The following is an 18,622-nucleotide window of genomic DNA, read 5'->3' as shown; positions in this document are numbered from 1 at the left end:
CAGGTAATTGAGTTTCATCAACGTCATCTGCAACAGCGGGCACAGTTTTGTAACCGAGTTATTTGCAAAACAGTTTGACGATCGATTAACCGTCACGGCTTTTTTCAAGGAATCCAGTAAGTTACGCCGTCTTGACGTTTGACATTTGATTCAGCGACGCGCGGCGGATACAGATTAATCTTGCAATATTTTTTACAGCATTTAGTTGAATGTTAATTGCAAAAAAAATTTAACTCATTTAAAAAATCTTGAAATATCATCAAATCAATTTCGAACAATGAATACAAATTCGTCGTCTTACTATTTTAACCTTCGAGTTGTATTTTGATTTAAGTTTTCAACATCTTGCAATTTAATGGTTTGATGACGATGCTTTGGCTGATGATGAACGAGTCACGGTTGACAATGGTCTGTTTCCACAATTAGTACGAGACCTGTAAGTGAATATATAGAACAAATAGGAAGTGAAATGTACATCGCTTAACATTAATTTATTTTGCAATAATATACATTATTTAATTTTTTTCAACGTTGTTTCGTTACCGACTGTGACAGACGTTTTGAAATGTATCATCACCTAGTTTCGTTTCATTTCGTGTGATTTCTCGAATTAGCGTCTGCTTGCACTTGTTGTCGCGGTATTCAATAGTTTTTATGTTTCAACTTAACTCTGTATTGTTTAATAAGATTCCGTCAACTCTAGGCGTGTCTTAACATAGTTGGCAAATACATGAAACCATTGTTTGAGGTTGAGTCTGATAACATTTGACTTAGGACGCTTTCAAAATCAGTTAAGATGAACAAATACAAGGTGTTTGTAGGAAAGGTATAGCTACACCTTACTATGCCTACCCGTACAAGCGGCGGTAAGCATATTGAATTCCATTTTTATTCATTTAGTACGAAAATAATTAATTATACTTTGCCACATTTCTTAAAGTTTTGACGAAAACGGGAACAGGTTACAATAATGAATAAGGTGCTCGAGTAAGACGACTTGCCTGCTTCATGACTTACAAATATCTTTTCTCCTAATTTTCTCCAAACTCGAACGACAGCGTGTGTCGACAACCTACCAGTCGATGAGTATATGAGCCTAAAGGAAGATTTACACCCACGTGCGGCGTGTGCAGCAGATGGAATAATAGCAAAGTTTGCAATTTTCCGTATTTATAAAGATAATGTAGAGAAGCGAACATTCCGTAACAACGTCATGGCGTCGTTCTGTTCTATAAAACACGGCTTTCGCTTCATGAGCAGCCATCGATTGTGGATATGGAGTGTCCGCGATTATTATTGTATTACATGGGAATTTCGTCCTAAGGACATTAAAATACGGTTCAAAATACTTTGCTATAAAATAGATCTATTATATAACCGGATAGTATATGCGTATTTTTAAGTACTTATTTAATATGGAGTGAAGTAAAAGGTAAGAATTCGTTATGTATTTCTTAGATGTACTTTTAGCCTGTAACGAATGTCATATTAAGTTATTATTAATTATTGTAAATGCGATATTGAGTCGGCCGTCTCTCACGCGTCACGACACATCGACATTTCGTCAATCACGAATAAGTCTCTTTAAGGCTTAAGGAGCGAGGGAACGTGACTCGGATGACGGAGGAATAAATATTTACGGTACCCGCGATATGACGACCAGCACCGGCTTATCAAAGTCTTACGTAATGTATGTAAGTTATGATGGTGACTATCATTAAATGATTCGATATTTTCATACGATTTCTCTGTCTCTCTCGGAAATGTTCCGTGTCTTTTTATAAACACTCCCGCCGCGCCGTGAGCTGGGGCTGCGGTACGTGGCGGTGTGGACTCTGGGCCGAAACTACCCACAGTTAAGCAGAGCTTTCCGAATTCTTGTCGAGCTATCTTATTATTTTAATTTCAATAATTTAAGAAGTTGGCATTTTTTAAACTAATTTAATCATTGAATTTATGTATATTAAATCAATGATTAAATTAAAAAATCAATGAATAAAATATAAAATAATAATGTCTGTGTATATATCTAGTAGATACACTGGCTCACCCTAGAAGGGTGAGGTTGAAACACAAACATTCTAAGTATCGCTGCTTGGCGGCAGAATATACCTATGAGGAGTGAGCGGTACCTCCACGGACGGGCTCGCACGCCGCCCGCCGCCAAGTAAACACAAGGTATAATGTGTCTCTGAGGACGTTCATTCGAAAGTTGATTGAACAAAAGTTACATTTTAGTGATTTTATTACTGGTTCTTGTCCGTGAAATCTACATTTGGAACCGGTAATAGCTTCAATACGGTACAATGATGTGTAAGATTTTTATTTTTACATATTTAGTCTTGCGTAATATTATACCATTTTAATAATGTTCTGCAATATTAATATGGCGATAAAGGTACACAACAAACTAGTAACGGGCACGTAACGGGGCCGCTTAGACCGTCGCCTGCGCGGGCGCACACAACCGCTTATTGCCTGTTCAATGCTACATGTTGCAAGGATCTATAAATTTATACATAAAATACAATTTTATTGATGCAACATTGAAGCTAGAAAATATGTACGAATCAAAGAAAAACAATCTTTGTGTACTCTTGATGCCTAGAGATGCACCGAGATGAACCGAAGAGGTAACACCTGTGTTGGAGGACAACGTTCTGAACCGGGCGGGAGTTGTTATAATCGTCTTGAATCGTTAGTAAACAGCAACAACAACTACAAATTGCTTGAATAAAGAACTTTTAATTATTATTTATTTAACAGCAGCACTCAAGCTTCACATCATGTTACTTCTTATATTTATTACAAAGTCGCACTCTTATTATTCGTGCGAGTCGCTCCTAGCAGACCCTCGATCGCGTGCGGCGAGTGCCCGTAACTGTAATGTTCCTACTGGCGATGGCGGTGCGGTTGTGTGCCTGTGTGCCCGTCAAGCGGCTGTCCATAGCGTCTTATGTAACCGTTACGTGGTCCAAGTGCCATTAAGGCATTAAGTGAGCCTTGATATTTATGAGAAAGTGTATTAATATTTAAACAGTAATGTGCTTTACGTGCCGGCGAGTTTTCTGTGTCTAGAACTGACAATACTTAAATTTACAAAGTTTACATGAGCAAACTATTAAATTAAATATTCAAGTATTGTTATGTCGTAACAAATGAATGAAATTAATGAGTTTATAATTACAGTGATCATAAATATTTACTGATTTATAGAAATATATTAAGATATAGATTTATTATTTGTTTAATTGAACTCTCTGATTCGGTACCAAATCCACTATTTTTATAGTGAGATTTCGGGGTTAAACTAATTCTTGTAAACTGTTATTTATTTTGAAATAATTGTAGTAATTATCCTTTTTACAAATTAAAAAGTGTGTGTAGTTCTTAGAAACATGTGGTTGCTTCGATAGAACCGGTTAGTGTATAGAGTGTGCACAGTAACACAGTAAGAGTGTCTACTGGACTAATTATTATGAATGTTAATGAAATAAAACAGACACTTTCAGGAAACTTTTAATCTTAAGAATATCAATCGTACTTTATTCCACCGGTCGGCAGGGGACTGTCTGCGAGCGGCCACAATATCGCCCAGTACCATCTCGTGCCAAAAACACTGACGAAATTTTTCTTCATTTCAACCCAAGCTACTCCACGGCTGTGCTTATATTCACGAGCCGTCACTCCTCTAAAAACGTTTCTCATGTGAAACCAGAATAACACCCCCGACCAAATGACGAGACCCGAGTTTAAGAACAAAAACAACACATACAGCTCTTTCATAGCCAGCGGCTCTGGTGTCACATAACGGAGTAACGGATTAAGGACTCTGAACACTGACAAGTATAAGTCATCGTCTTCGAATTTTGTCAAAATATAATAGTAATTGTAGTAAGTAGAATAACCCAGCGCTATGAATAAGTATCCGACGTAGAGAATGTAATATCGCTGGTTTTGCAATCCAATGCAGCGGGATAGGAAGAAGCAGTGGTGGTCCCTCCGCAGCACGCAAGTGTTGCACGTCGCGCAGTGCCACGCCGCCGCGGGCCGATTGGTCTCGCACTGAGCGCAGTAGCTGTCGGAGCAGACGGTTCCTTTCAAACTCGTCCCGGTGAGAATACACAACATCATGTTCCCGATGATGTTTATGAAGCAAAATGTCGAGCACATTATATGAAATACGTGTTTATATTGACTCAAATTGTATGTTTTGACGACGATCGGTCGGACGACTAATATTTCAAATATAAAGAAAGAAGGATTTATCACAAAAATGAGTAAATAGCAAAACGATTTCTCCAAGAATCTCCCGCATGTGCGGCGTTTGAAGATATTGGTGTACATGTTCTCTTAATCTGTGTAATTGCTTTGTACTAACGAAACAATTCTTCACTTCACACGGGAGCGCTTTCAAATATTACTATTAATTAGACAAGTAGACTTTGAAATGACCGTCTCATTATCTTCACCGTTGGACGCGAACGTCAGTTTTGACAAATGTGTCATCGATGTTTTTTAAAACTTTGCCGACATATGTCGCAGGTAGGCGGGCCTTTGAGGTTCTTGTTATATTAATCTTTATACAATAACTCACACGGGAACTGATTTAGGTATAAACTATGGCGCCAGCGTTTATTATAGATGTTATTTTTATATAAAACTTATGAAAACACTAAAATGTTTTATCTTCGACTATTTCTGAGGTAATTTATGAGCGATCAATAACATGACGACTGTGATATAGAGGCGGTGTGTCGGTGTGTCGGTGTGTCGGTGTGTCGGTGTGTCGGTCTCGGCGCACGATGTTGGCATTTACTCGCCTGTCGCCACTCGCTTACCGTTCTTGCTGACGCACTGCGACGTACAGACGTACTTACGCCAACAGATAGGATTGCCAGAGTTGCTGCAGATTAAACTCCACGTTGGATCAAACGTGCTTCTTGCGATCATTGTAAAATGTTACATTTAAATCGAGAGACTGTTTAGGCGCTGCGCATAATAATACTAGACTATACTTAATAACTGCGCATTCAAATTAAAACGGCAGCTAGCGTCGACCAGTTAACGGTAGCCGATTCCTGGTAGGAATAATTAATTCATTGAATATAATGCATTTTATTTTGCTTTATTATATATAAAACTAATCAGCAGCTAATGTCAAAGCCGCAGAGGTCACTGGCTCGGGTGGAGCGAAAGCTTGACAGTGAATATAATAATCTTGTAAAATGACGATTCAGCCTTTGTGAAAGCCTCGCCTAATAAAGTATATTTTGATTTTATATTCGGCTTATGCGCGTATTGAGATACGAGATTACCCAGTGGTTAGAGCGCGTGCATCTTAACCGATGATTTCGGGTTCAAACCCAGGCAGGCACCACTGAATTTTCATGTGCTTAATTTGTGTTTATAATTCATCTCGTGCTCGGCGGTGAAGGAAAACATCGTGAGGAAACCTGCATGTGTCTAATTTCAACGAAATTCTGCCACATGTGTATTCCACCAACCCGCATTGGTGCAGCGTGGTGGAATATGCTCCATACCTTCTCCTCAAAGGGAGAGGAGGCCTTAGCCCAGCAGTGGGAAATTTACAGACTGTTTATGTTATGTATGTTTATGTTATATGCGCGTATTAAAATTTTATTATTTTTTAGTAAATACAATCACTATTTAAACAAAGTAACGCGTATATCTGATTTAGTGTAACATCGTAAAAACGCAACATATTATCTGATTTTCCACTTTGCCGCGTCATTAGTGTTTTAGTTCGAGTTGTGATCAGGACGAGAACTACTCGACCTCTTTCCCTTTCAGTATACTTGTTGTCGTTGAGTGATCATTTCCTTCATAAATCGTTGTTTAGGTGCCGGTCTTGTTCGAACACTATTTACATAAAATAATGACAGATAATTATAAGATATCAAATAATAACCGGTAACGTATGAAGCATGCTTACAACTGGGCTACTTTTATTACAAATTACTGAACCCGCGCGGCGACTCGTTTAATATCGTCTAGTTTATTTTTTGCTTTTCATACAAATTGAAAACATTCGTCTTAAATCGGTAGGGTTTAGCACAGCATTAGGACAGCCCTGCTGTTTGATACTATTCTTAAACATTCTACGACTTATTTATAAGTATTGCGACAGACGCCCGTCGCCTCCCGATTGCGTGTATAAGGTAATTACACAATTGAAGCCGTATTCGTTACCGTTTTCACCTTTTAAAGAATCTCGCGTAATGAAGTTTATGAGAGATAAGGACAGTCATGCGGATGTTTGTTGACGGATCATTAATGCATTGAACATAATAAGTGCGTCTCAATAGCTGCGGCGACTGGCGAGTCCCGAGCGCCATAAACGATGCCTTGCTTTCGAAAGTTGTTATACTAAAACAGCTAAAACAATAAATGCTACAGTTAAGAACAACTATTTTTTTTACTCGAGATAACATATGTCGCGGCTGAGGAAAGGAACTTCACGCAATAGCGTCCATCACATTATTATACAAGTGGGCTTGGTCCCCACGCTTGGCGGCATTTAGACGGTATTAGGAATGTCATTATTTCTCTCCGAGCCAATGACTATGAGCAACGGTGACTGTCCTCAATCAGGTTGACCATTGATCCACTGCTATATTAAATTTTACACTATAATGAGAGTATAAAAATGAGTACTTTGTACGGCTATCTGTATAAGTTTACTATTATGTAAATACTGAATGTGTAAAGTGTTAAGTATTCATCGAGACCACGTGCGCGAGCGCATTAAAGAATTGCGGAGTCATCGTAATTACTTCGTTTCGGTGACCAATCCGTCCGACTTGATATTTATTGCTTTATCTTAAACAATAATCTTTGTAAAGTATCTATTTATAGATGTCGCTGATAACAGATTAACACCGATTAGTCATTTAAGAACTACCCGTGCGACATTAGGACTCGATGCGATAAAATACATAATAATCATTAATTAAAGCTAACATTGGACGCCTACGCGACTCTATGTTTCGAAAGGAATATTTAAAAGTCTCAACACAACTCAACAGGTAACAGTGATCCCTCAATTGTGTTGGCCGTTGTTAAATTACTGTGCTCCTTCAAACGTTTATTCTTTTGAACACAAAATGACAGTCCTCTATAAAGTGGAAGTTGAAGTTAATGATTATTTCCTAAGTTATGCTTGTATTTTTAAACAGATTATTTAAATAATTAATAACAAAAAAAAAAAAAACCAAAAGAGATTAGAGATTTTAGGATTTGGCAATAAGTTAATATATATTTTTTTAATTGAATATGCAGTGTTCGACCTGCGTCACGTGCGTTCGTTCACTTTGGAAGTCATTTGGTTGCACGGTGTCCTGTGTTTTGCAACGCGTGTATCTGGAGCGCAATACTTCTGGAGAATAATAAATCGCTGCTATAAATATTGACATTATAGTTCATATTTGAAAAATAATCAGAGATCGTTTGAAAACCGGAAACTAAATATCCTGCTCCACTAATCGTATCTGTGCACTGGTATTTATAAGTGTTGTAATGCTAGAGGAAGTTAAGAAAAAACTTATATTGTAAATAAAATAGGTAATTATGTTTTCTCAAAGACAAAGTCACAAGTGGCAGACATTCATGAAGTGACAATATTTTATCGAACGGCCGAAGTTAAACCTCGCACTGGGGCAGTGAAGTTTTTGTAAACACATTCTCAGGAGCATTTCGGACTTGGAATATTATTCACATAGGCACGCTTTCGAGCTCTGTTTTGCGCCTGACCTCTCTTCGTTTGTGTGGGATTGCCGTCTCGTCGGACTGTGAGAGAGTGGAAACACAGAACGCAATCGAGCACGCATCGATGCATTATGATATCTTCTGCGTCGATACCGAACCAAATAAAATAAAATAAAAGACAAGTGGGAAGTTAATAAATTCAGATGTGAAAACAAACAGTTTGTAAAGGTATTCAGAATAAGAATGAATATGAATGATTACTAGTAATTATTATATTAACGTTTTCAGGTTACTATTTACTTCATGGTTGTAATTATTCCTTCTACCGCGGAAATGAAATTGGAAACTAAATTCATGCAGGAAGTGGAAATTTAATCTGAAACTCGCATTACTATTGTATAACGCACAATTCACGCACTAGTCACTGCGCACAGCGCGGAGCACGGCGCGCGGCACGCGGCACGCGTAAAACAGTTTATATGTATAGAAAATTAAATAAACGGAAGAAGGCAAGGATTACATAAGTTGAGTTTGCCTTTACTTGAAACATATGCAATCATATAAATATATAATGTAATCAAAATTATCATACTAATCTTACTAAATATACACCACAGGCACGTTTTATCAAAGTATTAAAATTATATTATATACATATATGTTGTTCTATTAATATAATTTATGTTTCTGCTTAATATAACGTATATTATACTATATTTCGTATTACGAACTCGTATTTAAACGAATGGTTTTGTTCGTATTTTACGTGTTCATGCGTCGTTCATCCGATTGAATTGTGACTTTACGCAATCGTTGACGGGACTTCCGGGATGTTCCGGTTACTAGCTTAGTACCTTCAACGTACAATAGGTGAAAAGCGAGTCGTGTCGGATTTTTTAAATTCACGACCAATAAATTGTTAAATAAACGCACTCCGGTCAGTTACTAGCAAGTCATAAATACCTTTCGAATTACATTTTTCTTGTCTTGTTAAAAATCGGAATTTAGTGAATCAATTTGTTTTCACATGACCTTCAGTTTTGTTCGGAAATAATTTTGAGTGATTTACTGCTGTTGTTTACTCTAGTCCCTTTGATGTCGGGCTAATGGCCAACGAATGCTTATAAGGGTAAAGTAGTGAGTTGCAACGCTCTAACTGCCTATTTATTTCGTAAGCCTGCGCCCATCGCTGCAGCGTTCGCAACTATACGTGACTGTATGTCCGTCTCATCATGGCGTGTAATGTCGAAATATGGCGATCGATCGAATGATACCGTCAGAAAAAGGTTTTGATTCAGATCGTCATTTCAATCACTGGCATGTTGTATCAGAATGTTTGAAGATATTTAGAATATACATTAAATGTGCTTTCCTTGAAATTGAACAAAAACTTACTACAATTTACCGTTAAAGTTTTACATAAAATGTTGCTTACGGTTTTATGTTTAAATAGAATTAAAACTAAACGACACTTTACGCAACGCACTTTCATGATCCATCTGACAGAGGGCAATTAACCAAGGTGATGGTCCGAGTTTCAAGATATGATATTAGTTACAGCCGTTTGCGTGTAATTATAGTCGTTTGTAATTACGAAGAAAATTAAGATGTGGTAAATTGACAATCTAATCTCTCTCTTACGTAATAGCGCGTAGTTTCTCCGCGGGTAGGGCCGGAAAAACGCACATCCGCTGGAACTTGTTTGAGCTGTGCCTAACTCGCCAGTTAGTGTATACTACGTGTTCGTGCGTCGTGGAATTAAACGTGTGCATGGATATTAGGATATTATAAAAGTGAAGACAATATATTATTGAGACTTCAAAGTATATGCATTGATTGAAAGACATACTTCATAGTATTTATGAAACTAATCAATAAAACTCGAATCAAACGAAACAATCTGTATCGAATATGGAATTCGATCTGTATATGCCTCGAAAATTGAAAATCACGAGGAGTGCCACTGTTTGTTTACAAACGTATAGAATTACATTTATTATATAGTGCTAAATAAATGCTTTGGAAAGATAAATTGAGCTAGAAGTTCGCGGTAGCGTCTAATACACATACGTGGTCGCTGTCACATCTATAAAGGATATAAGACACACGCTACTTGCGATGCGATGCGATGCGAAGCGAAGCGATGGATACCGTTTTTATAATGCAGACACTTGTGACGTATACTACGAGCTGGCAGATCTGCCCAATAGTCAAATAAATGGTGCTTTAATCATTCGAAAATAATCTTTAGAAATATTAGCAACAATGTAGAGTTATGGGAGTGGTGCGCCGATGTATCGGCCGCGACGGAGCGATTCGCTTTGCCGAGAAAAACAAAAGAAACGGAAAATCACTTGTAGGCCAATTACTTTCAAAGGCTTAATTACCTTCAATAACACTATACAATGTAACCTTTGAAATTTGAATTTTAACTCAAACGATCCCAACTTTTTATATAATTCACTTTTAACATTAATTGAAAACGAATTTAATAAAATAATTCAGTTTAAATCTTTTTATCTAAACGATAAAATACAGTTCTCAGACTGGACCACTACCGGTATCTATATAAGTCGAAATAGATTATATTATATTATATGATTATATTATATGAACTTAAGAAATATAATCGTAATTATAAATTTCTCAATTTTGTTAAAAAATATTCCAAGTTATTTAAACAAGTTTGTCAAACAGCTCGTACGTTACATATTAAAAGTAGAATCCTAAAATCTAAAAATAGAATGAAAACTGCTTGGGATATTATAAGTTCAGAGACAGGCAGAATGAAGTTTGATGCAGGGCAATTAACCCTTAATATAAAAGGGAATATTGTAAGTGAAGATTTAGATGTGGCCAACCAATTCGAAGAATATTTCTCTAATATTCCTTTGAATACTACTAAAGGACTTAATGCACCCATCCATGTCACCCAATGACGCCTTAGACTTACTTAAATGTTACGTTCCCCAAAATGAGTTAGAATTTTCTTTTGAGAGTATAACTCCGTACGATGTATTAAAAAAAATTTAACACATTAAATCTTTAAAAAACAAGCGATCTATGGGATCTATCAGTTACAATTATTAACTACGTAATTGTCGACTTGGCTCCTTGTTTAGCTATCATCTTTAATAAATGTATACAATCTGGTATTTTTCCAGATCTATTAAAATTAAGTAAAGTAATCCCATTATTTAAGTGCGGTGATAAAAATGACCCAAACAATTATAGACCGATCTCTATTTTGCCAGTATTAAGTAAAATTTTTGAAAAAATCATGTTTAATCAATTGTTGTTATACTTTAACTCGAATAAGCTATTGCATTCTCGACAGTTCGGTTTTACTAATGGTCGCTCGACTACTGATACGGGTATAGCATTTGTTGAGCACATTTATGATGCGTGGGAGAAGTCACAAAATGCTATTGGAGTTTTTTGTGACTTATCAAAAGCTTTCGATTGCGTTAGGCATGATATTCTCCTAGAAAAACTTAAATATTATGGAATCAAGGGCCCTGCATTGAAATTCATTTCCTCCTACCTTAATGAAAGAGTTTTAAAGATTGTTGTTAACGGTGCAAAATCAAATGGCGCTCTAGCGCAAATGGGTGTACCACAGGGTTCAATTTTAGGACCTCTCCTGTTCTTAATATATGTAAATGATTTACCTTATTTTGTATATAAGACTTGCGACATTGTACTGTCTGCAGATAATACATCCCTTATTTTTAAACTCGACAGAAAAACAAACAACTATGACGTTGTAAGCAGTGCTCTGTCGCGGGTTCTTGGTTGGTTTGACATAAATAATTTGGTACTAAATGCCAAAAAGACTAAATGTATTTTGTTTTTTCTGCCATATGTCAAATCAAATTCTTCTGCCGTCATTTTGAATAATGAAATGCTTGAGTTTGTTGAATCGACGGCCTTTCTAGGGATAACCCTTGTCTCCAAACTTCAGTGGGGCACCCATTTGTATGCCCTAGCTGGGAAACTAAGTAGTGGCATTTATGCAATAAAAACAATAAGAAAACTCACGGACATAAGTACTGCTAGACTAGTTTATTTTACTAATTTTCAGTCTTATGTCATATGGAATGTTGTTATGGGGTAATGCAGCAGATATTGAAATAGTAGTTTCTTGCCGTTTCTTCTCGCTGGGGGCTACTTTCCGAAACGGTGGTAGTATTTTAATATTGACGATTCAAAAACGCTCCGTTGTGAAGTTTACTTGAATAAAATTTGATTTCAATTTCCAAACAGTTTCGCCGCAAGCCATAATACCTATATTTCTAAATTTAAAAAATAACGAACTTCCATACATCCTTTCAGCCTAAGTTACACCATTTTAGTTGATGAATTTAAAAAAATCAAATCTTAGAAGAATAGTTTCAAAATTTAATTAAATTTAAAAGTTATGTTTAACGCGTTATATTGAGTCATATTATCTGTGTCGGCGATATTGCAATTGATTACTTTTGAAAGAGATTCGCCTTTATCTTCATCGTAAATAATAATATATCTTCACCGAACATCTACTCTACAGTAAAAGCAATTGTCGTTTTAATATCATTTAATCTAGAAATTATGTTCATTTAAATATGTCTCAAAAAAACCTTATTTCATTTTAATTATTTATTTGTATCTGATTTAGCTGATTATTAAATAACAAACGTACACGATAATAGAGGTAAAGAATGACCGAATGAATGAATCAATTATCGAATGAATGAGTACAATGTTAAATGAGGACATAGCCTCTTAGTTTCCAAGGTTGGTAGTTTATAAGGGACGTTTAATATTTCGTGCAGTGCCATTGTCTATGGGCGGTGGTGACCACTTGCTATCTGATGGCCCATTACCAGTCCACTTATCTAATTTCATTAAATAATAATAATACTACATCAAATCTGATGAATATTTTATATACAACACACAAGTTAAATTTCCTTCTGTTTCGTGACTGCAGCGCCATCGACACCTCAACGGCAACATTAAAACGTATAACACCAAGATTCGGACTCTGCAAAGACAATTGCTATAATTGGAAGCATCTTTTTATACAAGGTAATAAATTAAATTTGAATGTTCAACCAGGTCAACAATTATATCGAGAAGAAAGGACATGAAACATAACATGAGTTATACGGCTTGTACATTAATTAACTTTTTATAATTTGTAAAGAGGTCTAATTCCACGAGTCTTTATAGTCTTCATAATTTCTAATCGAATCGATCATTTTAATTCAACGTTTAATTGTTTAAGGTGGCAATATAAATTGTTGCGGAATTTTATTATAATATGAGATTCCAGGCGCTGGTTAGTGCAATGATTTCTTTTGATGGCTCAAAGCCGTAGAAACACTCATAGAATTATTTAACTTACTATAATTTATGAATCTTATCTTAAATTGAACGATAATGCGTTTATTATGTAACATTTGCACGTCCGTGTTGTAGAACAGAGCGAGGTAGGCGTATTCTCCGATAACCTTTAGATTATTACGTAAGAAAGTCTCAGGCGCTATATTTATTACGGATCCAATTTTCTCCGCGTTTTGACCTCAGCCAGCGTTTGCGTTACTGTTACCTAACTCTCCACATGCCACGCTGTTATACAATTTGCAATAACGATACACTTCGATCTATTTACGAACTACAATAACATAATAGTGAAGCAATAAGTCGCTCGTAATCAATATTATAAATAAACTGTATGCACTTGTAAACGCTTTTTAATATATTTAGCAAGCCACACAATCATGTTTAAGGTTTAAAAAATAAAAACACAGATAATCTAATCACAGTAATTGATTTTCGATCGAGCATAACGTTAGATTAAAGAATTCAATTGAATATTAAATTTAGCGGGTAATTACACTCGGCGAGTCCGCTTTATCTGCTCGAATCATAAAACTGAACAGGGAAAGTTAATTACGTAATAACATTTATGTTTATGTTCATTTTCTGACAAATCCAGTTTAATTAAAGCGGCTCGCGGCTTGCGGCGCCGGCCGCGGCCGGTTGGGAGATGACGCAGATGCCGTCGACTGAATTTTGTTTTGATAATATGACTTTCTTTTCTAAATAGGCTTGAGCTTCATACATTGTTTTAAATAAATACTTACAGTTGAATAATTCTTTGAAAAGAGGACTTTTAGGTATAGTACATTTTGTTTTTGTTCCTCTTAAATATCCTATATTAAGAGCAGAGATGGCTAAGTAAACAGAATACGTATCTTAACAGAAAGCGTTCGCGTCGCGTTCGAATTTGAGCTGGCGATATTTTTTATGTACTTAACTTGTGATTATAAATATTTATAGCATAACGGGCGGTGAAGGAAAGACAGGAGTCAAAAATTAATCGCGCCCAAACTACTGATCGAAACGATACGATCTAGTGAATTCCATGCGTCTGAAATCTTCCTCTTATAAGCAATAAGACAAATTTCATCCAGGAAGCGAAACTTAGAGGGTAAATATTATGTAAACAAATGTGTCTACTTTATGTTGGATGTCCGTAAAGTACAAACTAGCACCACGGACAATGGTGCCGACTAGAAATAATTGGACATAAACTATACTTTGGACATGACTGTCCATTCAACAAGGCAGTAACCGCGATACCGTTGGAGTGAATACGTTTGATAAGGAACTCGTTTATTTAAACATTCTATTGCAAAACAAATTATAAAGATCTCATAACTCGATGAATCGGTTTTTAGTTTAATCGAACAAGACCGCTAAGAACGATTATGTTGTTTTAGTTGGAGACAAAGACGAAAAACCATCAGGCAATACGGCAGGGGAAGCATTACTACTCGTGTTGGCTCTTAAAGGCGCTCTGTAATGGTTCTGCTACGAGATGAGTTAAATGTAAAGCTAACACCGATTGGGAACGTATATTCTATGGAGGAAAACTAGCAAAAAAACTCAGTTGTTAGATTTTATCTAAAATTAATATCCTATTAGGATGAACCTTTTGTTGTTCTGACCCATTCATAATAAGTCCAGCCTGGACCATAATAAATAACGACGGTAATTATTATTTAAAAAATTACTTTGTAGGCACCACAACCAAAATAAACTATTAGGTACTTCATTGATTCCCTTTCCATTCCATTCCCTTCAGGTTTCTAGTTCAGTGCAATTCATATCGTGCAAATCGTATCGGTTGTTATATATCCGTACTGTTGACATTTCCCTTTAGTTTAAATAATATAATCTTTTCCATACTTATACAGCTAAGTATTGTGTTACATAATCAGTATTAGTATTTGGTAGCTTCACTTAATATAGTTTTTAAATGACGATTCAAAAGCGCTTGTAAAAGCCTAAAGTATATTTTGATTTTGATATTGATAGTCGCCAATAAGAGTAGTGTAACGACCCCCCCCCCCCATGTCCTTGATATAATAAGCCGCAATGAAGCAGCTGAGAGAGGTGTTCACCTAAAGTTCGCCATTTGTACAAGCTTTGTGTACTTGTTGTTGTGTGTATACTTATACGAAAGAGTACTGCTGACTGCTTCATGTCTACAGCACACTAATCTCTGGCTAAAGACAAGGTCATATTATTTACTAAGCATGTATACTTATTTATGTCATGTTTAACGCAAATAAAATTATAATATATTTATTTATTTATTTATTTAAGGAACGACAATTGATAACAGGCTATGTCTACCACAATATTTTATCAACAGAACTGAATGTTGACTTACTATGCCATTCAAGTTATATTCCAAAAGACAATTAACTTCACATAACTATAAGTAAATTTCAATAACATGTTTCGACTCGATAATTCATTGACCTTTGCCGCAGACCCGAGAATCGTAATGTTTGTCGGGCTCACCTTAACCCGACAAACATCTGCCTATCGACGGTACAGACACCACGTATAGTCTAATAATTCAAAATTAAAGTGATGAAGTGACCTTATACTTTATTATTCTAGTAAGTTCCTACAAGCCCTTTGTTTTCGTCATTTTACAAAACTAGGAACTTATTAGGAACATCCTTATCTTCAGTTGTTACTTGCACACAATTGATAAATTTCCTGCGTGGTGGGGCGGAGCAGTAGGAAGGAAGTGAACGCAAAGACGCGCTGGAAGTTGGCAGGAGTGTGAAAAGAAAAGAGACACGGGTATTTCTTGTTCAGTTCGAACTTAATGTTGTGGTAAGTCGGTGGTTCTAACATTGATTTAGCGATTCGTGTGTTCTCTTAATGTTAAATTACGTAATATTATGTATTATATCAAAGGTGTTGCCAGCATCGCATATTTTTTTAACTTTTCTTTAAATATTTTAACATTAGTGTATTCTATCTATCTTAGCACGTGTATCGTGTGCGATTCAGTCTGAATACACGAAAGGTGACTCACGTAAGCAACACATTAGCGACGGACGCTTGCAGGAAATCCTCTGATATCTTGCAGCTAAAGAAATCGATAGTACCTAGTCGGTATTTACAACAGAATTGCAAGTAGCTTATATTACCGCTTGTTCTTTCCCTATATATTTGAATGTCGATGCATAGCCTTTACAAACGCAACAAAAATAATTTGGCGGACTTTGCTTCGGTGCTTTACAATAAATCTCGTGTATTTATTGTTATCTGTTGTGCAACTCGAGTGAAAAAGAATATAAAGGAAAGGGCGGGTCGTCTGACTGATTCAAAATCAAATCAAATCAAATCAATTTTATTCAAGTAAACTTCACAACGAAGCGTTTTTGAATCGTCGATATTAAAAAACTACCACCGTTTCGGAAAGCAGCCTCCAGCGAGAAGAAACGCCAAGAAACTCGCATAGTTGCTCTTTTCAAATAAACAGATTTACAATGCTGTTTTTTTTACAAAAAATAGTGTCCTGTGATGGAACCTGAGCCTAAATCCAGGCGTTTTTTTCTAAAAAGTACTCATTTAATAAATAATAAGACTTATTTATTAATTTAGCCTTAATAAACTTTTAAATTTCGTAAATGGTAAATTGGTTACATTTCCCGGTATCTTATTATATTTGCGTATACCATTGCCCAAAAAATTTCTCTTTACCGTATGTAAATGGAAAATAGGGGTTACAAGTTTATTCTTATTTCTTGTATTAATAGTATGTATATCAGCTTTTATGAAATACTTTTGTATATTATTCTGTATAAACATTATATTATCATAAATATATTGTGAAGCAGCCGTTAATACACCTATTTCTTTAAATTTTTCGCATAATGATGTCCTAGAGCTAATATTGTAAATAGTTCGGATAGCCCTTTTCTGCAGAATAAATACTTTTTTAATATCTGCTGCATTACCCCATAACAACATTCCATTTGACATAAGACTGTGAAAATTACTAAAACAAAATAGTCTAGCAGTACTTATGTCCGTGAGTTTTCTTATTGTTTTTATTGCACAAATGCCACTACTTAGTTTCCCAGCTAGGGCATACAAATGGGTGCCCCACTGAAGTTTGGAGACAAGGGTTATCCCTAGAAAGGCCGTCGACTCAACAAACTCAAGCCTTTCATTATTCAAAATGACGGCAGAAGAATTTGATTTGACATATGGCAGAAAAAACAAAATACATTTAGTCTTTTTGGCATTTAGTACCAAATTATTTATGTCAAACCAACCAAGAACCCGCGACAGAGCACTGCTTACAACGTCATAGTTGTTTGTTTTTCTGTCGAGTTTAAAAATAAGGGATGTATTATCTGCAGACAGTACAATGTCGCAAGTCTTATTTACAAAATAAGGTAAATCATTTACATATATTAAGAACGGGAGAGGTCCTAAAATTGAACCCTGTGGTAGACCCATTTGCGCTAGAGCGCCATTTGATTTTGCACCGTTAACAACAACCTTTAAAACTCTTTCATTAAGGTAGGAGGAAATTAATTTCAATGCAGGGCCCTTGATTCCATAATATTTAAGTTTTTCTAGAAGAATATCATGCCTAACGCAATCGAAAGCTTTTGATAAGTCACAAAAAACTCCAATAGCATTTTGTGACTTCTCCCACGCATCATAAATGTGCTCAACAAATGCTATACCCGCATCAGTAGTCGAGCGACCTTTAGTAAAACCGAACTGTTGAGAATGCAATAGCTTATTCGAATTAAAGTATAACAACAATTGATAAAACATGATTTTTTCAAAAATTTTACTTAATACTGGCAAAATAGAGATCGGTCTATAATTGTTTGGGTCATTTTTATCACCGGACTTAAATAATGGGATTACTTTACTTAATTTTAATAGATCTGGAAAAATACCAGATTGTATACATTTATTAAAGATGATAGCTAAACAAGGAGCCAAGTCGATAATTACGTTGTTAATAATTGTAACTGATAGATCCCATAGATCGCTTGTTTTTTAAAGATTTAATGTGTTAAATTTTTTAATACATCGTACGGAGTTATACTCTCAAAAGAAAATTCTAACTCATTTTGGGGAACGTAACATTTAAGTAAGTCTAAGGCGTCATTGGGTGACATGGATGGGTGCATTAAGTCCTTTAGTAGTATTCAAAGGAATATTAGAGAAATATTCTTCGAATTGGTAGGTCACATCTTCACTTACAATATTCGCTTTTATATTAAGGGTTAATATCCCTGCATCAAACTTCATTCTGCCTGTCCCTGAACTTATAATATCCCAAGTAATTTTAATTTTATTTTTAGATTTTAGGATTCTACTTTTAATATGCAACGAACGAGCTGTTTGACAAACTTGTTTATATAACTTGGAATATTTTTTAACAAAATTGAGAAATTTATAATTACGATTATATTTCTTAAGTTCATATAATCTATTTCGACTTATATAGATACCGGTAGTGGCCCAGTCTGAGAACTGTATTCGATCGTTTAGATAAAAAGATTTA

At 35.6% G+C, this 18,622-nt stretch overlaps 2 protein-coding genes across 2 annotated transcripts in view; one reads left to right on the top strand and one right to left on the bottom strand.

The window, feature by feature from the left end:
- Nucleotides 1–18,622, top strand: part of LOC113393390 (uncharacterized) — an 80,805-nt gene that overhangs the window by 31,220 nt on the left and 30,963 nt on the right. The window lies entirely within an intron of this gene.
- On the bottom strand, nucleotides 3,535–4,405 carry LOC135193306 (probable palmitoyltransferase ZDHHC24). Its single transcript, XM_064215041.1, has one exon. The coding sequence runs from the start codon at nucleotides 4,345–4,347 to the stop codon at nucleotides 3,535–3,537; it is 813 nt and encodes a 270-aa protein (XP_064071111.1). The 5' UTR covers nucleotides 4,348–4,405.

This window comes from Vanessa tameamea, chromosome 6, assembly GCF_037043105.1.
Source record: "Vanessa tameamea isolate UH-Manoa-2023 chromosome 6, ilVanTame1 primary haplotype, whole genome shotgun sequence".
Taxonomy (NCBI): Eukaryota; Metazoa; Arthropoda; class Insecta; order Lepidoptera; family Nymphalidae; genus Vanessa; species Vanessa tameamea.
This window is presented reverse-complemented; position numbering and strand designations above follow the sequence as displayed.

Bases quoted from the DNA above. Each gene is read 5' to 3' on its own strand.
- LOC135193306 (XM_064215041.1), bottom strand. From the start codon at position 4,347: ATGTACACCAATATCTTCAAACGCCGCACATGCGGGAGATTCTTGGAG.